General features: G+C 43.8%; 1 protein-coding gene across 1 annotated transcript in view; it reads left to right on the forward strand.

Moving 5' to 3' along the window:
• ITFG1 (integrin alpha FG-GAP repeat containing 1) overlaps positions 1 to 26,547 on the forward strand; it is a 188,230-nt gene that overhangs the window by 77,652 nt on the left and 84,031 nt on the right. The window contains exon 11 of the mRNA XM_032960639.2: positions 24,730 to 24,880. Coding sequence (XP_032816530.1) covers positions 24,730 to 24,880 — 151 coding nt within the window. The remainder of the gene's footprint in view (positions 1 to 24,729; positions 24,881 to 26,547) is intronic.

Genomic DNA, 26,547 nt, shown 5'->3' on the forward strand with positions numbered 1-26,547 from the left:
AAAAAATATCAATTGCTTCAGATATGCACAGCTCCTTGTGATCTCCACCACACCTTTCCGGCATCAACTCCCATAAGACTTACGCCATCAAGACGTTACTCAGCCGCACGCCTTAAGTGGATAACGTATGGGCGCAATGCAGAATTTAAGCAGCCAAAAGAGCTTTGGAGGAGCTGCGATTTATATTATCCACATATGGTTGCCAGCAGGCCTACATAAGCAAAACCGTGAGATTGTAGTCTCGAGAATTAAGTGAAGCACATTAATGCAGAAGCAGTAAATAAAAAAAAAAACTGCTGTAAGCCTAACCGGGCTCCCAGAACAAAATCTTTTTCGGTTTGTGTTTTACGGTAGAGTTTTACAAGTGCCGGGTACACTATAAGCCAATGGAGCGTTAAAGTTAAACGTTCATAGCAGGGCATCCCGACACGACCAGATGCTCATGTATCATAGGGTGTAGGGGTTTTTTGTTTCTTCCAGGCCTCGCACTTGTGCTGATCACATCCTCACCTGGGTCCTTTTGCCAGTTGTAGCTCGGGAGATGCCACCCCTGTCGTAAAAAAAAAACAGCGAGCTTCTTCTTTTGCCGGTTAACAAAAAAAAGTGATGCAACACTACGGGAAGAGCGTGTGAAACTCTTCAACTCCGTAAGGTCTGAAATTTTAAATAAAAAACTGTCTCTTTCCTGCTTTACATTTATTTTATTTTTTTTACTTACCTTTCTTCTGCTATTCGTCACGCACTGTTGCACTTCATGCTGTGCACTGTTGCAATTTACTTTTGCTCAGTCGGTGTAAGCCGCCGAGGGTCGTGAAGCATTTCCTTTTCTCATTCCTTTTGCCGTATGCCCGACCCCCCCCCCGTACCCTTCTTGTTCTGTTGTAGTGTGCACTGATGCCTACTTTATTGAGGGCGATATTGGCACGTAAAATAAAGGCTGATTGATTGAGTCAATCGATTCGCAGGAGATTGTGGAAGTGGAGGGGTGGCACGGTTTGGGGGGTGGGGGGCTGCGTATTTGTCCCGCGTTCGGTGACACTTGTTGGGTACGGCGGCCGACGCTCGAGCAAAAGCAATTTTGAAGAGAGCTCCTTTTAACGCATTGATGGATATCTTTATTGCAGGCTCCGTGTTGACAGCCCTTTGCAAATGTCCATTGGCTGAGGCTGGTTATTTCTGGAAGGTGCTTTGCATTAAGTGTGATTGCTCTTTTCCCGCGGTGGGAGGTTCGCCGTACTCTGTGTCACGCGCGCATTCCCATCCCCGGTCCGCCTTTTTTTTTTAACCATTCACAACGCACAGCAAATGGATTAAAAGTTTTAAACGCTCCCGGAAGCTTATTAAACGATTTAATGTGGATTTTAAATCAGCTTTAACAAGCTTTCTAAAAAAGATATCTTCTGAAACGGAAGTCCATTAACATTATTATTCCATATAAATTCAATAAATGTACACCCTATAATGATTCTGTATCTGCATAATAGGCTCATGCCCTGCAATGTTGTTGAGCAAGAATGTTGTTTAAAAGTCGTTTGTGAATATCTGACCGTTTAAAATGCGCGAGTGTATTTGTATCCCTTCGTTCTGAAGGAGAGAGGCATGACGTCAAATGCCACTGCCAAGGAAAACATTTACGTTGCATCTTTGTAGAGTTTCACCAGCTCTGGCAGTGGACATTTCCAATGTCCAGGTGTCCAATTCAATTGCCTCCATGACTTCGGCCAAGTTTCGAGGGCTAATATCCTCCGACTTTGATGCAGGATTTGCCAACCCTCCCCCGATTGGCTGGGAGTCTCTACCGAAATTGGCATCTCGATTCTCCCAGTGCGTACTGAGAACAATACGAGAGATTAAAAAAAATAAAATATATGAATGGACATAATTCATATATAGGGAATAATATTTATTATTTCAAACATAACAGTGTCATCTGATTTCATTTTGGCCTCCCTTGGCAGTGTAATGACATGATACGTTATGTAAACTGGAAGTACTCCCGTAGCAATGACATTACGTCCTGTTGGGAGAAAAATAAATCGCCCGGATTATCTTAAATCAGAATTGGCAACCCTACTCTGATAGCCCAACAGGATTGGTGCGTAAAAGGTCAACAAACACAATAGCACGACTGAAAGGCACGATCGCGATAGAAGCAGTTTGCAGAGATGCCAGGGCGTTTTTGCAAAATGGCTGAATTATTATTACAGCTCGAACATTGTGCCTCTCAACCATGGCTCTGCTGCATTCGTTCACAACATGGAGACTCGCGAGCAATTGCTGGGGAAAGAGTTCACTTCTGAGAGTAGTTATTCAGGGTTCGTTTTTTGTTTAAGCCTGAACCAAACACGCAAAAGGATCCCAAGTCACGTACACCGCTGCTAATGGCTTTGGAGAGTGCATATTCACAATAGGACTTGGATGGCCATTGCGGTGAGTGGCTTGCCACTTTGTTGCAATAGTGTGCTACAATCCAGAGATATTTAAGTATCGTGCATTAGAGTACCAAATTCTGAGAATTTGCAGACACAGGCTGCATTTTGTTTCCCTTAACTTTAAGCACATTTATTTTAATTGGCCTACCTTTTAACACTTCTCTAAATTGAAAAAAAAAACTCAGAGTTTTGATCACCAGACAGTCAAAATTATATTTACCATCATGTATATGTCACTGGCAAACCTGAACATATCTTGTGTTTTAATAAGTAGACCGCATAGCTCAGTGCATAATTTCCAGGAATATACCTGGAGGTTATTACGAGCCCAAAATATAGAAAATGTAAGTCACCTTTTCAAAATAGTATCTGAACATACAAGGCACAAGATGGCAGGCAAAACCAGCAACACTCGTGAAGTTGTAATAGATAAAAAGTTGTTTTAACAATGATGGCAGGGTGGAGGGGGTGAGCCTTGTTTCCATATCCAGGTAGGCCCCCAACTTACGAACACCCAACTTAGGAACATCCACACTTACAAACGAGCTTTCGTTAGATATTATGTTTTAGCCATTCGACTTGCAAACGTGAACTCGCATTTGCGAACCGGACCGCGGAACCATTGACAGTGTCACATGCAAATATGAAATATTTCATATTACACACCACACCAGGTTCTTATTTTAGGCCGAGTAGACCTGGGGGAAGCCCAGGACCGGTTCAGATAATCATCACTGGTGTTGGCCATGAGAGGGAATCAAACTCGGGTTGCCGGGTTCGGAGCACAGTGTACTTACAACTACATTACCTTTCCCCATTTTCCACGCATGCGCGCACGCACACACATGTACACACATGTACACACATGCACACATGTACACACATTCACACGCATGTTCAAGCGTGCAAATATAACTGTGCACTTAAAAATATCCATGGAATTCCCCACCACTACATTCGGTGTACCCACTGCTGCTCAACGAGTCGATGTTGTTTAAGCCGAGGCAGTCCAGTGAAAACCCAAAGCAGGCGCAGGCACCAAATTTCACGAGCGTGTACCGGCAAGGGATTTTTTTACCAAGATCGGGCATGCCGAGGTGCAAAGGACAGGGGCACACCGTGGTCCGCTTTGGGCAGTCTTCATCCTTGTGCGGATCCCTGCCTGCCTCTCACACACGCTGGCAGCTCCAGCTTTTCCCACCCCTCTACCCTCGGGCGATTGCCGTTGATCAGGGCAACACGTTGGCTCTGCTCTCAGGTGCGCGCCACGCTGCTTGGGACACCGCGAGCGCCCGCCCCCCCCCCCCCCCACCCCCACCCCCGGCCCTTTGGCACACATTCCTCACCGACGCAAACGAGAGGCGACAGCTAATCCGTGCTCCCCCTTGCAACCGGGTCGCGCGGCAAATGTCACCACCGTAGGTGCCAGCGGCTTTTCCACCTCGGTAGCGCTGGGCAGAGTTGGGGGTACCGGCGTTAACCCGCTCCGTGAGCAAGGGAGGGAGCGACAGGCGTTGCCTCCTCGGCGCCATGCAGGTGTTTTTTTGCGGTTGCGCAGCGTGCCGTTTGGCACGAAGTCCCGACGTTTTGCACCGCGTTCTGGGAGCTTCTTCAGAAATTGTAGACATTCCAGCTGCGAGTTTATTTTGTGATGAACAATCCCATTGCAGAGCCCGCTTGTGTAAAGGATAAAAAGGCCACTTGAAGGATTTTCCTCTGCAAAATGTATTGTTCAGTGCCTGAAGAAGCTCCCAACACGTGGAGATAAAACGTCAGACACGCCAATCTGCACGCGGTACAACGCCGAAAAAACGTATCGGAGCACTGAGTAGTTGCCTTCTTTATTTCTTACGCCCCCTTTTGCTGTGTGATGTGACGGGGGGACGTACGTTTTTGCACGGTGCAGAGAATCTGCGTGCCGCGCATGTACATTGTAAAGTTGGTTTGTAGCAGAAGCCGGCTTGTGAATTTATCTCGGCCAAAATCAGTGGTAACACATAGGCCCCCTGCGCGTAAAAGAACACCACAAGGATAGTGAGTAATAGCATCATATAATACACATACATAGAACCTTTCCCAGGCTGAATGTTGGCAGGTAATATGTATCTTGGCCATGAATAAAAAGTTTTCCTGCATTCCCTCTGTGAATTCTGGCAAAATATAAATAATGGTCGTGTCACAGTTACAATGATGCCTTCTCCGTTGCTACCTAGCCATTCACCCACGCATCCACCCACCGACCCAGCAGTGCATTTCTCTGAAATAAGCTGCATACCCCTGCTGTCAGAATATTCCTGCCATCCATGCTGTCCCCAACGGCTGTTGCTATCGCCTGTGCTTTGTTTACAGCGGAGGTTGATTGCTTCCATCTACCTTTCATTTGGAAGTGCCAAGATATATCCAGGCGGCCTGTGGAGATGGATGTGAAATGAGGATCTGATCGAGTTTGACATGTCATGCACTCTCTCAATCCCACCGATAAAAACATTTCTTCTTTTTCAGCCTTTGTAGTGTGTGTTCTCATCAGTAGCAAACATTTTGTGATTTATATTTTTCTGTTCTGCATATATAGCTCGATATATAGATGTATTTGTGACCGGTTGCCTGTCTCAAGCTTAAAACAATGTTTGTCTGGCACTGGTGAGCAGAGTAAGTTTAAGGATGTGGCTGGGTGGCGGAGAGGTCAGAGGCCCTGGGTCGGCACCACTGAGATACTGGATTTGAATCTGGGCAGCTCTCCATGAGAAAAAAAATCTGGGTTCTCAAATTGTAGCAGTTTGGTCTCAGCCTGCTTACCAATGACTGCACGGAAAGAAAACTGCTGCAGCAGAGCCCCATCATCCACAGGGAGATGGGGCCCCTGTAATCCACGGCGCACTGCAGAGATTAGTGCCGTAATCTGCGGAATTGTCTTCGCACCGACGCGGTGTGCGACGGGTTACGGGAGGAACTAGCAGCACGACTCGAGTAATCGACAAGACTGCAGGCTACTGGGGGAGGCACTAGCACATGACTCGCGTCCATGACACATTCCAGCATTGTGAGCTTATAATTGTAAGGGTCAAATGGTACAAAAAATCCTAAGAATCAAAAGGATTTTTGTAGCATCTTTTTTTACTTTATATGTGAGTCTAAAAAAAGCTATTTTCTTTGACCAAACAAGTCACGTCTAGACAGTGGGTCTGTGCTGATTCAAAACAACAATGCATTTCATCACCTACCTTTCTCTCAGCGAGAATCTGTCTGCACCTCTGCGATTCTCCCTGTGAATACGATATTAAAACACTTCAGAATTTGCATTGCAAAACAGCTGGCAGCCTCTTAAAAATAAATGCGAGTTTAATTACAATTAAATAAAATTATAATTAATTATGATAAGTGCGTACTCCATCAATGCCGTTGTGCCGCTCACGGGCGAATTAGCTGCTCCCAGAACAGATCCAGAAATCCGCGATATTGTCGCGGTTTTCAGGATCATGCACGCGGATTATGCGACGAGTCGCACATTTTCGATAATCCACGGATTATAGGAATTTGCAAATCAGTGGAGCATGGATTTTAAAAAATTCTGCTATATATTAACATTTGGTTTACATCTTATTTATCTACATTTGAGCCGTGAGATTGTGATGTGACTCACAAATCTCATTGCCGAGTGCTCGGGAAATAGCTAGCCCTATTGTGTAAAGGATAGAAAAACCAAGTGAATGAATTTTGTCGTAATGTCCTGTGAAAATATCTTCCATGAGGCATGATGTTCTGAGATTTCTCAATGGATTGTTCATCTCACGACACCGATAGCACAACTTAAATATTTTGGGGGGTTATGGCCACACTTCGAATGCGGTACAAAAATGTCAAAGAGTAACGTTGGCCAGTTTGTTTATTGCATAAAGTTGGCCACTCCACGAACACACATTGGCCTAATACAAGCATTGGCATGAGACCTTTTAGGTCTGCAAAAAGTATAGGCAGAGTATTTTAATTACAAGTTTGACAGTACTTCCGTTGCAGCGAATTAAAATTAATTAGCGTGTGCATTCATGCAGATATTGAATTTTAGATTCTGCGCGTGGTATGTTTTGACACCGTTCAAAAGTGTAATGGAATGGTTCGCATTACTTACACTCTAATTAGAGCATGTGTAATTTTGGAACGTTTTAATTGAACGGTAATGTGCTTTTACATTATAAATTTGGCTGGGATGAATGTAAATATATATTTTTTCACCTATGCAAAAATTAATTGCACAACATAGATAGACATCAGGTTTCGATGAAGCCAAACATTGTTTCTGCAACACGCCGTATAGCTATCCATAAGTCGCATTATATAATCAGTATTAACGCATATGTGAGAGGACTTAAGGGATTTCTCTGAATTATATGTTGGCTTCTGCGCAATACTTTGTACTCATTGTATGGCTATAGAAGTAATGCGTCTTAATAAAGACTTCCCTACACTGAGTGAAACGTACGTTCCCATTAACATGCATAGCATCATAAAGCTCGCATGATTTATTCAAGCCAGATAGTACAATGTGTTTCCTTACCTCTGCTTTTCATATATATACTGCACTCGATCACTGTAGGTAAAAAAAACCTGTTTAGCAATCCAAACAGATATATAGTAAAACCTTGGATTGCGAGCATAATTCGTTCCGGAAACGTGTTTGTAATCCAAAGCACTCGTATATCAGTTGTGATCACGTGACGCTCGGCAGACAAAGCGTATACGTACTACTCGTATTGCAAGACCCTCGCTCGTTTATCAAATCAATATTTATTTAAAAATTTTGCTCGTCTTGCAAAACACTCGCAGACCAAGTTACTCGCAATCCAAGGTTTTACTGTATATCCTTGGTGTTATTCCATCAACTGGAACCTCGCCATCTCTGAGGGTGGGCGTGTCATACAAATGATGATCCTTAGGTGATCCACCAACCCTTGCAACCTAAGAACATCCTTAATGTTCACTCTACATACATGAACGGATTTTGTGTGCGTGAGAATTCCCTATTTGGCTGCTGTAAATGTCCACGTGATAAGCCCCTGCGTTGAGCTGTCATTTGTCTCCAGATCTCTTCTGAAAAAGAGACATATAGCTCAGTGGGCCTTACCTAGTAAAATAAAAAATAGTCGTGGAAAATAAATAGTTGCTTCTATACAAATTATATTTAAATCATATGCTACTTAGACTTGTGGAACGAATGAAACTGTACAAACGAGGCGGAGCAAACGAGAAACGGTACTGACGGAACTCTTAAAAACCAAGGCGGAAAACTATCGATTCTTTCAATAGAATCTCAACGTCGCACCACCACAATCCATTGAGCCAGCATTTGGTTGAATCGCTCCACGCCTGGACGCTGGCGCTTGCCGCCGTGCTCCCCGATTGCGCGACGTCATTTACAGCGAAGCCCTCTGGCAGCAGCTCACTCGCTGCACCAGAAAGCAAGATGAGAGCACAAGCAGCCTTGCCACCGAGAGGGAGGGTGGAAACTTTTCCTGGCGTGCAAAGGCTTCGGTGAAAAAACTTGAGTCGACGTGACGGCTGGGCACGCACTTGGGGACGATTTTTCGGCACGAGGTGTTCACGCTGAGGTTTTGTTTGCGGCGCAACCTTCTTCGCTTTGCCCATGCCCACGTGCGCAGGGACGCTCCAAATCAAGTGTTGGCATTTCACAGCTCTTGTGTTTTTTTCTAAGTCGAGTCATTACACGATACTTGTATTTAATTAGCGTTGGTAAAAAAAAAATTAAGTGGACCTAAGCCAACTTCATACGTAAAAAAGTTTTCTTGTTAATTCAAAACAATAACAGCCGTGAAATTTAAACGAATGAGAGCTCGGTGTACAACTGGCAATTACTGGTGAATGCACGAATTTTGATTAATGCCCGCCACCTATTTATGCAGTACCAAATGCACGCCTGCTTGCAAGCCATCGCTTAGACGACTGTGCTCGCGGATTGTTAATGAGACCGAGAAATATGGTATGCCACCGGAGGGAATTCCCCCGTGCGTGAGCTGTTCTGAATAGGCGTTGGAGCAACTGGAGAGGGAGGAATAGATTACAAATAACACGGGAAATAATTACCGAATCATCATCATTAACCAATGTCCATCCAATTCTAGATAAAGGCATCCTTCTGCTGTCGCCATCCCCCCCTCAGTCCAGTGATGGCACAATCTGTCTCGTTTTAGCTTTTATTGAGTTATAAATCATAAACTTCATCTTCATAACCATTACCGAAGCTGACACCTACAGCCAATTCCCTAAATCATCAATAATTCTACCCAAAGCACCGGCTTTTGGCGAACCATCGAACAAAGACGGTCGCTGCAACGCGCGCCTTCAGATGCGCATCTGGAGCTATGCACTTTTAAAATAATCTAGACTGAAAACTCATTTCTTTAGAACTGCTTTTTTTGTTTAGTTTGTTGTCCTTTGCCCGCACCTCCGATTATGTGCTGTGTATACATACACAGCAATGCTGCACATTTGAACGTGCAGAATTGGCCACAGTGAGCAAGTCTCACGTTCGTTTGTGAACAGTTGCACGGTATATTTTGCATTTGAATGACTTTAACTCAAAATGGACCGAGTGATCTTCTGTCCTGGTTTATTGTCTGTTGATGTGCACACGCTGTGTTGATGGTAGGTTGTTATTTTGTTGCTACGGGGTCTTGTCAGAGCGCACAGTTCCGACACATTATCTCATCGACTAGTTTTGTGTCAGAAAAGGGTCATGCCTGCCAAAAATGAAGGCGTCGCACATTTAGGAAGCGTTGAATTCACCCGGTCACTTAACATATTAAACGTGTTGGAATAGATTTGCATAACGAATGCAGCGCATTCTGGAGCAGTAATCATTGCAATATCCGTGTACACGTGAACAGGCTTATTTTCATTGAACAAAAATTCCCCCGGTGAGCACATTCTCTAATCTGGCATAATGTGCAACGTTACAATGTCTCCCACTGTGCGTTGTTTTTCTAATTGTAACCGCTTTGCTTGTGAAATGAGATAGAACACATTGCCCTGCATTTCGCTCAGCAGTCCTCTCCATCTGACTATTCCGTACAATTATTTGAGCTTAATTTTCTTTTTTTTTTAAATAGACAGCTGCATGTCCCAAGGATGCGCTTTGTTGTGCCTTAATCTTATTGCCGCAGAGATACCTGCACTAATACATTGTACGGTGCGAGTGCATACACCCTGATCGCAAAGCGCCCACAATTTGCGTCTCTATACCGTTATTTAAACTCTGAAACACCCGCTACTCTTTCATTCTTATCTGCTGATTCAGCTGCCAGTGGTCAGCGCTAAACCTTTCTGCTGGCTAAGTGTTTCGTAATTTGCGGCAGATGCTGTGGGAGTTTACGAACGCGGGCGTGTTTCTTTATCGAGCTTGGGTTGTTCGTTAACCAAAGGCATGAGCAATTAAATACATCTTCCCCTATTGCGCATAAACTTGCAAGAGTCTAACTTTGCCTCGCTTACAATTTTTGTGAAACTGATATGCGATGGATGCTTAGTTTTTTTCCACGAAGTAAAATTACCTGGGCAAGGTGTAAACTGTACGTTTTTATATTCTTGGTTCTTTCGGTAAAGTCACGTAGAAGGGAAACAATAAAATAATAAAAATATAAAACAATAAAATTATCACGACGTTTCGACTGCAACACAAGCAATCATCATCAGGTGTGAAAACCACAGCAAGAAAATTTGAAAAAAGTGGCTTATTTTTAACGTTAGCACCTCGGAGAGCAATTTGACAGTTTGTTCAGATGGACGAGTCCATCTATGTTCAGAAAAGAGGAGGGGGGAGACGAAAATAATGGATGCGGTCTGAAAGCCACCATAAGCGTGAACAATCAATTAAGACCCAAAATGGTTGATCAAATCCTTCCAATGATTGCTAAGCCAGAATCCATCTTCTCGGTTGAAATTGTCTCTGTGTTTGTATTTGTGGATAGCCTCATGAACGAATCTTTCATGGTAGCCAGATGGCTTGCAAAGAACCTCTGTCTTGGAGAAGTCAATTTTCATGTGAGCCTACTGAATTATAACAGTGATCTGCCACGGCCGAGGTGTTGGTCCTACCGTGTTTCAGGTCTGCTTTGTGTTCACGAATGCGGTCCGAGACATGTCGTTTGGTTTCTCCAATGTAACTACTACCACAGAGGCAACTTAGTTTGTAGACGCCAGGGTACTGTATGTCCGGAATCACATCTTTTACAGACAGAACCAGATCACGGATTTTACGTAATGTGTTTAATCGGACCTGGATCTTGTGTTTATTCAAGATTTTGGAAATCTTTTTTGTGATCCCCGCAATGTAGGGTAAAGTGATGGTTTTTAAAGGCTCCTCAAGAGGGTCCTTCATCATGGTTGGAGTGATAGCTTTACGGATTGTGTAGTCGGAATAACCATTAGCCTTAAGAGCTTGGTGTACATGCTTGAGTTCACTGGCTATGTGTTCCTGGTCGGATATGCATTGGGCTCTATGGTGCAGAGTCTTGATGAGGAAACTCTTCTGGGATGGATGGTGGTGGGAATCCGGTTTCAGGTAAGCATCCGTATGGGTCGCTTTCCTGTAGACAGAGTGGCTCATTGAACCATCAGGTCTCTTTTTTATTAGGACATCCAAAATTAGGTAGCTTGCCATCTTATTCGACTTCCATGATAAATCTGATGGCTGGGTGTATGGAATTGATGTGGTCGAAGAATTGGTCTAGAGCAGGCCGGCCTTGCTGTGGTTTTCACACCTGATGATGATTGCTTGTGTTGCAGTCGAAACATCGTGAGAATTTTATTGTTTTATATTTTTATTATTTAATTGTTTCCCTTCTACGTTACTTTACTGAAAGAACCAAGAATATGAATCCCTGCAGTCACGAAAGCTTTCAATAAAAATATTTCAACCAATTAGGATTGTCATCGCGATTGTTTATCCACCTTTCTTTCTTGGTAAATACCGCGGTGTCGGATGTATTCCGATGAACCAACGCTTCACGCTGGGATGGCAACAGTACGCACACTTTTAGCGTGCGTCAAACATTCGATTTGTTCCATAAATAAGCAATATTTTATTAAACTGTAGTTACCGTAAAAATGACACCCCCCACGTGTATTGAAAATATGACTGTGGGGTTTACCTAGTTTGTTAAACTGCCAACAGCATTCGTTCATCTCATCAAGGGGAAAAAAAACCTCCACTTACTCTCATGAAGGCTGGCTCAGAAATATCCATTTCTGGATCAGATTTATTGGCCGTGTTCTTTGGCCGTTCGTTTGCATGTTGAATTGAAACACGTGTGGCCGGAGAAAACACACACGCGTACAGGGGTGACAAGACTGAAAACACCGGGACCAATGGTCAGGAAGCCCTCAACCCTCCTGCATCCCAACGGCGGCTTGCTGCCCTGCAGGTCGGCATCTTGCGTCTGCCTGTGAGCCACCAAACCCCGTCTAAAATAAGCCGGCGCAATCGCTTGCACTGACAAATCTGACGAGCTTGTACTTAAATGCAAAAAAAAATTCGAACTGCATCGTCTTCAACTTGAACTTTAGTTTTAACCTGACGAGAGGCCATCAGGGAGGGGGATGGTCTCTCTTGGCAAGAATGCGTGCAAGCGCACAGTCACCACAGGAGAGCTGCTCTTGTCTGCGGTGATGTGAGGAACGATTAAAATGGATCTTATTCTCCACAATACCAAGACGCATTTGTCATGCGACTCCTATTATCCACGAAATAATGTGTGGCTAATAGGAAACTGTTCTGCAACGTATGATGAAAAAAAGGTGGATAATCGGGTATAATTGGCAGAATAGGGCACCACGGTGGTGAGATGTTAACTACCTCGCGTGGTATACAGCACGTCGAGGGTTCGGTCCTGACCCTGACGCTTGTATGTTTGGAGTTTGAATGTTCTCCCCGTGGTCACGTGGATTTTTCTCCAGGTTGTCCAGTTTTTCCCTCCACCTTTAAAATCATGCGTTTAAGAGTGCCTGGCTCCATAATGCAGGCTGCAAAAAATTTCCACGTGATGAGCCATTTCGTTGAGCTATCATTTGTGGCCAGGTCGCTTCTGAAAATGAGCTATATAGCTCAGCGGGCCTTACTTGGAAAAAAAATGGTCTATGGTTTTGTTTAATAGGTGCCCGGATAAAAGGAGTTTTGCGGACCCTAGAGCTCCCGCGGATAATGGGAGTCACGGTAATACCGTCACGGATAAGAGGTGGTCCACTGCAAGCTCCAAACTTAAAATCAGCGCAGAAAAACAAACGTTACAACAATTGACGAATACCATTTGCTTAACATTTCATCAACTAAAGCTCCGTTGTGGTGGAGAGTAGAAACCGTTTGGAGAGAAAGTTATTGCTTTTATTGAAAATTGTATTAAAAATAAATCAGTTTAACGTAAGCACGCGGTGTGTAATATTAAATTATGGAAATGAAGTTTTGCATGTAAATTCACTCACATTTTATTTAGTTTGGGTACACATTGTCTGCTCATGTATCCAAGCTATAATGAAATGTAATCAAGTGTAACATCATATATTTTTTGAGATCTGCTGGGGGAACATTTTGATGAAGCTTGTTTGTAATGTTGTCTCGTCGGTGCTCAAGCACCGGATTGTGAACGTGTTCATCTTTTATTTTGCGCAAAATTAAACAGTGTTTAAAATGTCTTCGCTGTAGCACCACTGCATCGTTACACACAATGAAACATTTAAGGGTTTTTCTTCTTCTTCTTCGAAACGCTAATCATTGTAGAAATCCGAAAGTGTTTCACCGTGAGTCATTATACAGTGAGGGAAAAAAGTATTTGATCCCCTGCTGATTTTGTACGTTTGCCCACTGACAAAGAAATGATCAGTCTATAATTTTAATGGTAGGTTTATTTGAACAGTGAGAGACAGAATAACAACAAAAATCCAGAAAACGCATGTCAAAAATGTTATAAATTGATTTGCATTTTAGTGAGGGAAATAAGTGTTTGACCCCCTCAATCAGAAAGATTTCTGGCTCCCAGGTGTCTTTTATACAGGTAACGAGCTGAGATTAGGAGCACACTCTTAAAGGGAGTGCTCCTAATATCAGCTTGTTTCCTGTATAAAAGGCACCTGTCCACAGAAGCAATCAATTAATCAAATTCCAAACTCTCCACCATGGCCAAGACCAAAGAGCTCTCCAAGGATGTCAGGGACAAGATTGTAACCTACACAAGGCTGGAATGGGCTACAAGACCATTCTCTTTGGTTCTATTCGGTAAAGTCACGTAGGTAAAAAATAAAACAACAAAAATCACGACGTTTCGGCCACAACACAAGCGGCCTTGTGTTGTGGCCGAAACGTCGTGAGAATATTATTGTGTTATTTTATTTTATCAATTTATTATTTTATTCTCATTCTACGTGACTTTACCGAAAGAACCAAAGATGATGAATCATTGCAGTCACGAAAGCTTTAAATCGAAATTTAACCACCACCTCATGTTGCCTTTAGTCGGTGCTCACAGCACAGTCCGTAAGATCTACAATAAGCACTCCTGTCTTTGTCACTGAATGTTCACACACATGTTTGTAGGTATGTGTGAGCGGTAGTGTAGCGGTGAGCGCGCTGCGAACCTGGCGACCCGAGTTCGATTCTGGCTCACGGGCAACACCGGTGACGATTATTTGAACCGGTCCTGGGCCTCCCCTTGGTCGAGTCGGCCCTAAAATGAGTACCTGGTGTGGTGTGTAAAACATTGCTAACAGCACTTGTCCCCCCCCCCCCCCCCTACAGCCTGTGTAGGCTATACGGAGAATGTTTGTCTTTGTTGTCTATGTATATAGGCCGTGATAGGTGCTCACTAACAACACTTGCCCCAGATGTCTGTGAAGGCTGTAAAGGGGGGCAGGGGTCAGTCTTCACTTTGTCTTGACACCGTGGGAAGCATAGGTGAGGCATCTGCCATCCGTCTTAGTCTACCCACAACACACGGGTGTGTCCCGTGACCCCCTGGCTCTGGAGCCTTCCGCACTTCTCGTGGCCTCAAAGCGCACCTCGCCTGACACAAGCACTGTGATGACATCGCCGTCATTGTGCGCTTGTATGTATGGGCAACGGTGGCATAGTGATTCGCGTACCTTTCCCGGCAGGAGAAAACGTGAGTGCTGAGTGAAATCTGATTAGTGCTGGGTCTCCTCGCATTCAGCTCGGCATTAAATGAGTACCTTGCATGGTGTGTAAACATCAGCAATACAGTGTGGTGCTGGCTACATCTCCCCCCCCCCCCCGCCCCCCCCAATGCGTCTTTCCGGCCTTGGTAGATGCTCGTTAACAGTGACGGCTTACGTGGGCTACACATGGTATCTTTGTCTTTGTCATAGTTCGTTTGATTCTGCCTGGTGTAAACACAAAGAAGAATGAATCTCTCTTGATCTCTGGCCCAACCTGTGATCCGGTCTTTCCTTTGGGCATTTTTTTAAAAACATTATTGGCATTTTAAACATTACTTGGTAATATCGGACTCATATATTATTTGCGTCTTTCTAAGTTGTAAGTACAGTATTGAACTCCAGACCGCAGGAAGCAGATGCGTTTTGGCAGATTTTTATTTTTTTTCCCTTGGCTATTTTTGTGCGGCAAGCAATCGACTGGCAGTGTGAGTGTCACTCATTTGTCATGCGGCTGCCACCTTTTTGAATCGAGCACGTCTATTTTCAACAAGTTTTGATTCCCTACCCGTCTCTCCCTGAGCCAATATTTTCATCCCGCAATATTGTGTTGCATCGAGCACGCAGTGGTCTCCCTCGGCATTAAAATGTGCAAATAGCTGCATATGTCCAGAGTAAATATACGTGCGTGAGTGTGTAATTAAACACATTACGTGCCTGCAAGTTTGCTTGTGAATTTCGTTTAAATTAAATGTGGGTCACCGGTGTGTTACGGAGTCCGTGAGCACTCTGCAATCCCAGAAACGCTTGGTTTGATTGTTGGATGCACAGAATTAGTTTCTGAGCCAGATCTGAGCCTCCATGGGGTGCTTCAGTCTTGAATGAATAACTTTTGCAATGTGGATAACATTGGGTAGATAAAAGCAACTTCTAGATTTGAAGCTTTCGTGACTGCAAGGATTCATGCGCTTTGGTTTTTTCGGTGAAGTCACGTAGGTACAATAAAATAAATGAAGAAACAGCTAAATTAAATCACGACGTTTTGGAGGCAACACAAGCTTCCCCGTCTTCAGGTGGAAACCGTCACAGCAAAATTGCTGTATCAAGTGAAGAGAGCTCTAAGATACCCGAGATTATATACAGGTTAAGGGGGGGGGGAGGACCCAGGAAGGGCCGTGGGGGGGGGGATAAGTTAAGCTGATGGTCCTACCACTTTGCATGCCATGCTGACCCAAAAAGTCACTTTACATGGCTGTATTTGGTATCTGTTTATTAATTTCATTAAATACATTTACGAAAATATTCTAATTCCTGGCACAAAGCACAACACAAGTCAAGTTAAATGTATTTGATTAACCAGGTTGAGAACTCAATAGGCCAGGTTAGTGTTATTTACAACGGTGACCCTGGTCACCATAATGGCAAGCAAAACTACCTCCATTTAGGAGCGAGCCTGTGATTTCAGTCAAAGTACCTGCAACGTCCAAGACCTAGAAAATGTCCGCAGCGTTAAAGACGGGGCTTTGGCAGGACACGTCGCTAAGAAGGGATTGTGACCGATGGTCAAGAATAGTGGACAGGCACCCAACGAACTGGGACGCGTCAGAGAACGAAAAACGTCGACCGAAGAGCTGAAACGGCGCAGTCAGCTCAGGCGCAGGTCCTAGACGGATTGTTACGTCGCACAACTGTGAAAGATGGTGACAATTCGAGGAGGCCTTTATCCTGCAGTGGGATCGATAGTCGTTGTCGATGTGACCCAACCGGAGTGAGAAACGTCCCGAGTTGCAGAGCCACTCGCCGTGTGTCTCGCTGCGGAGCTAGCGCTTGTTACCCGGGCGCCTGGGTAGAGGTGCGGTGCCCAACGCAAGCGCAAGCTCGCCGGGATTTGTATTGCGAGGCGCTCCGGCGGAGAAGCCGTTAGCCGATGTGGAAGACGAGTTAACAACAGAATCTGGAGGAGGCCTTGCAGGCTAATGTGGCGTGTCGGAACACTGAGCCAGCACCTCTGAGAACATGGTTCTTAGCAACCATGGCAGCCTTTAACTTCTCCTGCGCTTTATAATATTGCTGCTGCTGCCCTATGTACACTTGCACTGTGTAATAGCATTGAACACTGAGTATCTCTTGCAAAATATATGTTCTTTGGGTCTTTCGGTAAAGTCATGTAGATAGGTACAGATTAAAAATATATATAAAATAAACAAAAAAACTAGCACGTTTCGATCATAACGCAAGCGATCGTCATCCTCCTGATGACGATCGCTTGCGTTGCGATCGAAACGTCGTAGTTTTTTTGTTTATTTTATTTTTATACTGTTATACCTATCTACGTGACTTTACCAAAAGACCCAAAGAATATGAATTCCTGCAGTCACGAAAGCTTTAAGTCAAGATTTAATAGATATGTAATGAATATTTTAAAACGTGTTATTTTTTTGATACTCGGCACCTACACCCCAGTTGTGCAAAGGCATGTGTACGGAATAAAAAAAAAATCTCGCCAAAATTGGTCTCTTTCATTTAATGGCAAAATTGCACCATGAAGAAGCAGATTTGTGTGGTATGTAGCGCAGTCTTAAGGTTATACATTCAGATGGAAACGTTGCTGCGGCTCTACTTTGGGGGGAAATGGAGAAATAATGGTACGATTGGGTTTTCAGAAAATGAGTAGCCTCATTACAAGCACTGGAAGCTAGTGGTGCCAATGGAGAGTGAAATGTTTTGGCCAATATTCGTTAATATTCATTATTCATTCACATTTGTCACCCTCAAATGTATTATTATACTGTATATAATATCGCGTGCAAAATTATATTTTCAATTTCAGCCGGAGCTGGTAGATTACACGTTTGAATGTAGATTGAAAAAAAAAAGTGGCAAAATAAATAAAAATGCATTAAGCCAGTGGCAAATGTAAATCAAAACGAGTTCATTTGAACCGATGCTACTGCTGCGCGAGCTCCGCAATCAAGGCTTACTTGATCATTCTGCACAACGCGCTAACGAGGATGTTATTTCCCCGCTCTCAGCATTTCACGATGCATACGCGCGGGGTCCTCGTCTGCCTCCGTACTTTTTGTTTTCTTTGAGTCCGCCCATGAAGTCGCGAAAGACAAAATATCCAAGTTTGACGGCACGGGCGGGTGATTGTTGGGATCACCGCCGTTTTGTCATTCATTTTTAATGGGGGAAGCGCGCCGCTGGGACAGCGCCTCACTAGGGCAGGAGCGGAAGCAGCGCGGTCGCTGATGGGCAGCAATTAAATTCTCGACTGCAGTGTTCGCCAAGTTGTAGAAAATTAATGGTCTTGCGTATGATTCTCACTAAATCGCTTCATGTGAGCTCCTGAACTGTGTGTTTGCATTGGATAAACCAATTTAGCATTTTGACTCTGCCAAAAAAAAATCCCAGCAGTTACTTTCGCGTGATATTTATTTTCAGTTTTATTGGAAAACACATTTTTATGTTTTGTATATACCCGCGTGTGACAAAGACGACCGGGTGTGGTGCTGGCCACCCACCCCCTTGTGTACCGTGCTGGCCTTCATAGGTGCTGGCTAACAGCATTTCCCCAAACAGTCTGTTCAGGCTACATGGGGGATCTTTGTTTTCGTCTTTTTCTTTTGTACACTGTATATAAAATGCAAATAAATCGATATGCAGCCCTTTCTCTTCAGAAAGCATTTTTTTAAATGCGTTTTTTTTTAAATTAACTCTTCACGCTGTCATGAAGATACGTGCAGATTTAATTCTCAGATAAAAAAAAATGCTGCTCGGTAAATAGCACTGAATGTAAATGGCTGCTGAGTTACTCTGGGAAAAAAAGTCGGTCCATTTTCCACTGCTGCATTGCCAACGTACCTGTGTTTCCAGCAGCCAGTGAAATGCAATTTATACATCTTTAAATCTTGTTTAAAGTACTTCGGTGCAGCAGACATTGAGGCATTACATTTTCTTCAGAAGATGTACAGTCGGAGAACATCATAACGCCACCTTAGTAAATAGAATTTGGCTGGGCCGCTTCTAAGTTCACAGTTTTACTCAATTTTTTTTTTACAGTGAGCTCTTTGATCTGTTTCATAAAAAGCTAGCAAACGACATGTTGGCTTACATTCACTTTATTTTGTCTTTTTTTGACGTCGCATTTTTTTATTAGTCTGACTTTCTTGCCCCCACTCATAGCATTTTATCAGTTGTCGTTTGACTCCGGGCAAGGAAAACGAAAACTGAAATGAACACCGCGTAGCATCTCCCGTTCGTGTCTGGAGGGGACCGTGCATGTTTGCAAATTATAAATGTAATTAGACTGCATGCAGACGAGCTGTTTTCCTGCAAGTGGCATCGCCACTTGAGGTTCTGAAGCCAGCGACACTTGAAAAGTAGCAGTGACAAGCTGTCAGTCCAGATCACGTTTAGCAAGCAGTGTATTCTACTCTATTCACCCGTTGTCGCCCTCTCCAAGTCTGACGAGTCTTAGGAAATTAATTTAAAATACGCGTGCCTTCAAGTTAAGAGCTCATCCTGTCTCAGTTGGCGACAGAAGCACAATGCTTTATATGTGTATGTCGTGTTGCTAATGAAATTGTACAGTACGTTTTTTTTTTTTAAAGTGAATTAATAATAGCTCCTTTCTTTCCAATGCTCTGCCGAAGATCGAATGATCTTGAAGATGTCAGATCTCGGAAGATCTCAAGAAATCAAGCAGGTTTGAGCTAGTGTGTATAGTTGACTGGCAGGGGCTTGCCAGGTGTTATAGGTGTGTGGCTGTGAGACATGGCCAGATGATGGCAGTGCTGAGTGTCACCCCCCCCCCCCCCCCCCCGCTCCTCACCTTTCCGTGGGTTTTCTGGTTTCCTCGCCACGTTCCACAACATTCATGAAGTCGGCCAAATATTTAATTGCAAGACCTCTGAAAAATGCATGTCCTGAGACGTAATGTTGCCTTGGTAAATAATTGCCATCATTTACAGTATAAAGTAACTGCCATTATTATTACTGTTATATTAAACCAAAGGATCGGGAAAGGAGAAACATCGTAAAAAACGTGTTTAGTTTGTGAGCATTCATATGTACACTTGCACTGTGTAATAGAATGAAACGCTGACTATCTCTTGCAATATATCTGTTGTTATGTATATTTTAAAACGTGTTATTTTTTTGATACTCAGCACTTATATCCCAGCTGTGCAAAGTCATGTGACGAAGACAGATTGTTTCAGACTACTCCAGGCGTGCCGTGTTTCGTCAATAAAAATTGATTTTCGCGTCCACAATTAAATAACAATAAATAATTTACAGCCAATTGTCGATACACCACTTGATGAAGACCTCCCCCCCGCCCCCCTCTTTCCGCTCAGATATTACCCACTGCTGACGTTAGCCATGGATGGGAATCGAACTCGGGTGGCCAGGTTCGTCGCGTTATTGAATTCTGTACGGGAGAATCGATTTTTAAAAATGTGCTAGAATCTACTCCTTGGTCTGTTAGCACATGTATAATAGAACATACCAGACGTGCAATACAAGTGAGGCAGTACAAATAGGACGACAACAATTGTAGAAACTTGATTGAATTCATCAAATCACTGCAGGGGTGGGGAGGAGAGTGAATTGTTGCTTGTCTAGAATACTGACAGCTCAAACGACCATGAGGGATTGGCCCTGGAAAACGGAAGTCACGGAATGGAGACATCTTTCTGACCAAACACAAATATAATCCTCGCTGCTGGCATGGAACTGACCGTTTGGTTCAGCGGTGGAGCGATCAACTCGCAATCGCAAGGTTGCAAATTCCAATCCTAGTGGGCATAAGGCCGTGTGAAAGCTCTAGTACATCCAATTCGCATCTTTGCATCTTGTTAAATCTATGCTCATCGGGCGGGATGGGGGGGGGGTAGTGTAGTAGTTAGCGCGCTGCGCGACGAACCCGGCGACCCGAGTTCGATTCCCCGCTCGAGACCAACACCTCTGACGATTATCTGAACCGGTCCTGGGCATCCCCTAGGTCGACTAAGCCTCAAATGAGTACCTGGTGCGGTGTGTAAACATCGCCGCTACGGAGACAAAGCAGCCGGGCGTGATGCTGGCCCACCCCCCCCCCTCGCGTGCCCTGCCAGCCTTCATATGAGCTTGCTAACAACACTTTCCCAACAGCCTGTTAAGGCTATACGGGGGATCTTTGTCTGGTTGGGGGTTGACTCAGCCGATAATCTCTCCAGGATCGATTAAAAGAAGTACCACCTTATGAAGAGGGGTTCTTTGAATAGACTTGTCCGTGCCATATGATTGCAGAATTTCCACCACTGGTTCAGGACTGTAAACAGGAGATGAGCACCACCTGAATGCAATTTTTTTTTTAATAATTCAGTTGCCTTTTTTTGTCCTGTGTGTATCAATTTTTGTTTCTTTTTTTCACGGGTTCTTTTGTGCCATCATTGGCAATCGGGCAGAGACCATCTACCTTGCTGCACAGACTCAAAACGGGATGTGTTTGTGTGATTTCCCCACGCAAGCATTAGCTGGGCCCTGAGCCACCCAGCCGCTTTTATTCCCTCTCCGCCGCTTTATGCTCCGTACAATGCCGTGCCTCTCCAAAATATCAGACTGAAAGTACGGGTAGCCTTTTTACGGCAAAGCTTCTACGCGATGGCTTTCGTCACACATTTACCGTAGCAACGCCATAACTGGAAGAGGCAGAGAGGCCATTCCTTTGTATTGTTATTACATTGCTTGTCTGAAGGAATTTCTTAACTTTACTCTCAGAGCTGCAGTGTTTTCATGCCACATAAGAGTGGGTCATTGGTATGGTCTCACGAGAGAGTTTCATGCGCGCGCGTGTAGCTAGTGCATGTGGCATTGCCGTGAGACTCTGGAGCCAAACACGCATACTAAGTTTTATTTAAATGAGATCTAAAAAATAATGTTTTTTAAGTATCGCTTGATACAGACCCACAAACAAACGCGAGGCTCATTACTCATCACAAAATGCCCCTTCTATCACTGGTGTCAAGGTATAAAGCATTTTCTGCTGATTAATGAATGCCGAGAATAGTCCAAACAAAGACATGTTTTGCTCACTTGAGGGTCTGGTGATGGATGCAACAATCACAATGGACAGCTGGCATATGAAAGCCGATTGGCTTTCTCATGCTAGCCTATACCCAATTGGCCAACTTCATACTTGTTTGTTTTCTTAGCTTTTTAGAAGGATATGAAAATGGATTAACGTTGAAATGAATGTTAGTTTTGCAAAATAAGCTTCGTGGGCTTTACCTCGTTTGCTGTATTTAAACGTGCTAGCATTCTTAAGTTGTTTTTCATTATATTGGCTGCATTTGTGAAAATATAAATGTGTACGGTCTTGATTAAGTATGCGAGAGGTCAAATGACAAAAAAATATATTGCTTTATTTCTTGTGCACTTTGGGCACTCATTCCAATTGTAATATTTGGCTAGGGAAAGGTTATGGTAATACCTCATGCAGAGTCATTTATTCTCAGTGCACTTATGCGTGTGTGTGTGTGTACATAATACAGTACAGTATATGCATGTATAAGTAGGAGAGTGGTAGCTTAGCGGTTAGCGCGCTGCACTACGAACCAACCGATCCGACTCCTGTTCCCGAACGCCATCAAATAGCAAGTGGCGAATATCTGAACTAATCCTGGACCTCTCCTCGGTTGACTCAGCCTTTAATAAAACGTGTAACTGGTGCAGTGTGTAAACATCAGCACTGGGGAGACAAAGGTGGCCGGGTGTGCTGTGCATTGGTGCTCACTAACAGCACTTCCCTCAAGTCTGTCAAAGGCTACACGAGGGATATTTTATTTGCTTGTGTATGTCCATGTAAGATCTTTTTTTTTATTCAATTGATGCTGAGCAAGCGGATTGGGAATTTACTTCCACTAAAAATCAAAACAATAAGAGCTGACTTTAATATTAACGTAAAATTAAATCACATTCCGAAAACATACAGAGCTTTGATAAATGGGGGATAACTTTGAAGTGATTTGCCTCTAGTCATAATTAAGTTTTTTTTTAGGTTCATTTAAAAAAATGTATACATAGGCAAAAAATTAAATGTGATTAAGCCACATTTTTACAAAACATTTAATCATTTCTTTTCCAGCAACATTGCAACAGTCATTGGGAAATTGTGCAAAATCCTTTGAAAATTTGTTGTGGTTTTCACACCTGATGATGATTGCTTGTGTTGCAGTCGAAACGTCGTGAGAATTTAATTGTTTTTTATATTTTTTTTAAATAATTGTATTGTTTACCTTCTACGTGACTTTACCGAAAGAACCAAGAATATGAATCCCTGCAGTCACGAAAGCTTTAAATCAAAATATAGTACTTGTTGCGTTTCTGTGCATGGGCTAGCACATCACTCAATCATGCACGTATGGCTCTGCGAGCTTGCGTGTCTCTTGTGCGCGAGCAAAGCAAGCTGGTTTTAAATCTCAGGGATGCACAAAGGTGGCAATTTTTATATCTGTACCTCGAGATGTTTACACCGGTACCACTCTCTACTGTCCACAGAGTAAGGTTATTGTGCAGCTTATCCAGCGCCATTACTGGAGAAGTAATTGTTACTTGAAATTGTTATCCGTAATAGAGGTTTTTTTGGGGGGTTAGATCATGTAAATATATGAAAGTGTCAGTACCAAAATGTAATAATAGGGTTTTTCCCCTTTTTTCTGGCAACAAAACTGAAACCTTTTTACAAGGATTCATGTCTGCATTAACCACAATACCTGCAGTCAAAATGCAAACCAAAAAAACATACTATGATAATATATGCATTGTCCTTGAAACTGATTGGTCCACATCAAGGGACGGCTTTCTTTTGAGCCTCGACCCAATTGGTGCTCGACCAGATGACGCCAAAAGGCATACAGCTCAAAGACAATGCACTATCAAAGTAATGAGGGCTTGGGGTGAGCATCTACATCATTAGACCTCCTTTGCCAGTACCAAAATGTAATAATAGGGTTTTTCCCCTTTTTTCTGGCAACAAAACTGAAACCTTTTTACGAGGATTCATGTCTGCATTAAGCACAATACCTGCTTTCAAAATGCAAACAAAATCAGTTTCAATGACAATGCATATATTATCATAGTATGTTTTTTTTGTTTGCATTTTGACTGCAGGTATTGTGGTTAATGCAGACATGAATCCTTGTAAAAAGGTTTCAGTTTTGTTGCCAGCAAAAAGGGGAAAACCCCTATTATTATATAAAAGTGTCGTTAAACCCGCCACCACCCGACACAGCCAATTAGTAAGAGTTGTCACGTAAACAAAACGTGCCAATTCGTTGCTTGTACAGCACACCGGTGTGTTGGAGAGTAAACCCACAACATTTACAATTCGAAGTCGACATTTCACCGGTAATTACAACCATCCTCATCAGGTGACAGCCGCATTTATATTTATGCGATCTCACATATGTATGGCCGCGAAAGCCTTCATATTATACTGTAAATAGTTCCTTGCACTTCATCTCCCATGTACAGGATGCCATGCGGTTCTTAATGGGTGCTTGCCTACGGTACTTTTGAATGGTCAAACAGGATGGCATTTTGTGTGCCTGTGTGTGTGTGTCTTTTTTGGGCAGTGATGGTGTCGCAGTCGGGGATAACTGCAGTGTGCGAATCTGTCGACCTGAAGTCGATTCATTGCCAAGGATAGTTTCAGTGACTTGTGTTATTTAAACCTGTCCTCCGCCCATATATGAGTACCTGCTGCAGTGTGTAAATATCAGCACTGTGCACATAAACCGGTGGTTGCTGAAAGCACTTCCCCCAATGGTCTATGTAGGCTACACGGGGGTATTCTTTGTGTTGGGGAGGAGCGGAGTTGTTGCATCTGCCACTGCACAACGAAACCCGGAGACCCGAGCGATTCCTGAGCACGGCCAACATCAGCGGCGAGTGACGACTGAACCAGCCCTCAATCATTCTCAAATGAGTACCCGGTGCAGCGTGTAGGCATCAACGCTCAGAAATCAAAATCGGTTTTCCTACTCGCTCACTGGCAGCAGTGTTGTGTATGGCTATTCGAGGGACCTTTGTGTCTTGTGCTTGTGTCCGCTCGTGCCTTCGCACGCGCAATGTACTGCAGCTCACGGACCGCGTTTCTGCTGGAGAACGTGCCCTGCACGGAGCCCAGCTGCAGCGCCGCAGGACGGATGCTGCAGCCCCTGTGGGACCTTCCCGAGCTGACCCGGCTGCCCAACGCCTTGGTCGCCACGTTCTTCGACCTTTACGAAGACGTGAGTGCACACACGCTCGTGCACACGCACGCACGCACGCACACGCGCAGTCATAGACACACAAAAAACAAAGATCCCCCCTATAGTGATAACATACTGTTCGGGAGAGTCCTGTTAGCGAGCACCTATGAAGGCCGACACGGCACACGAGGGGGTGGGTGGCCAGCACCACGCCCGGCCGCTTTTGTCTCCCCGGTGGCGATGTTTTACACACCGCACCAGGTACTCATTTGAGGCTGAGTCAGCCTAGGGGAGGCCCAGGACCAGTTCAGATAACTGTCACTTGGAGACACACACACAGGTTTGAAGGCACACAGACACGGAGAATACCCTCAGTAATCGGCCGAGCTAACCAGCTGCCCCAACGCCCATGCTGTCACGATCTTCAACCTTTACGATAACAATTATAATAATAATTGCAGTTTTACATCGGATTATTCATGCTATAATTGCATTTCACAAACGCTGTACAATAATTATATGCAGCATCATATTCACGGCTTAATCTTATTTCTAACAATTATTAAGTAAACGCAACCCTCAGAAATTTTAAATTAATTAACAAATCAAAACATGGTATAAAAACAAAAGGTATAAACAGACAAGGGTCTCGCTGTTAGCTGCTCACACCAGTGTCAGCAATTAGACCACCAAGTGACATCCCAGGGCAAGATCCCAACCTCTCACGCAAGCCAGGAAACCTTCACAGGAGAGGTGATAGAGTACCAAAAAGTGATGACTAATTTGGACCAATCGGTCATATGTCCAAAATGTGATTTGCTATTTATCATTGTATGTGAATGTGTGCCTGCACGGGAGAGTCTGTATTCGCACCAGGGTGCATTGCAGGGGTGTGCGGCTATGCGCGTAAATTTGTGTGGGTTGGCGTTGGCCTACCGAGCTACACTCCCGGTGGACTGAGTTTGATTCTTAGCCACAGCTCATATCAGTTTGACACGTAGCAGGCTTTCGCGACCAATATTATTCATAATAAAGGTTTTTTGGTGGTTTGATCTCGTGAGTTTAAATGTGTCATTAACCCGCCACCATCTGACACAGCCAACCAGTAAGGTTTGTCACGTAAACAAAACGTGCAGAGTGACAAACCTTACTGGTTGGCTGTGCCGGGTGATGTCGGGTTAACGACACATTTATATTTAAGTGATCTAACCCAAAACACTTTTATTATCCACAGCTAATATCAATGATGAGCAATATCTGAACTGGTTTTGGACCTCTGCTCCATAAACTGGCTCTCAAATCAATGCCTGCTTTGGTATATAAACGTCTGCACTAGGAAGACAAACAGCGCTTTCCCCAAAAATCTCCGTGGGCTATACGGGGTATCTTTGTGTCTGCAAGCACTTGTGTCATCGTTGTCCATACACAACGTGCTCAAACGCAGGCTTCTGTGCACACAAGGCCGCAGGTCTTTAGCTTTTTGTCATAGTCCATCCAGTCACGGTCTAACAATAATAAATCACTTAGTAAGTTTATATATAATTAATTAAATTCGCGGCCCATGCGCCAAATCACGCGTGCAAGATTGTATTTATTTATTTTGTGTACGTTGTATGCTATGGGTTCACGTCACCCCTAAAGCCACTGGAGGTGTGCTACCCTTCACTACGATGTTAGACGTACCTGTGCTATTAATTCTTGAATTG

Source organism: Petromyzon marinus, chromosome 25, assembly GCF_048934315.1.
Source record: "Petromyzon marinus isolate PM22_M1 ecotype Great Lakes invasive population chromosome 25, UKy_Petmar_22M1.pri1.0, whole genome shotgun sequence".
NCBI classification, from domain to species: Eukaryota; Metazoa; Chordata; class Hyperoartia; order Petromyzontiformes; family Petromyzontidae; genus Petromyzon; species Petromyzon marinus.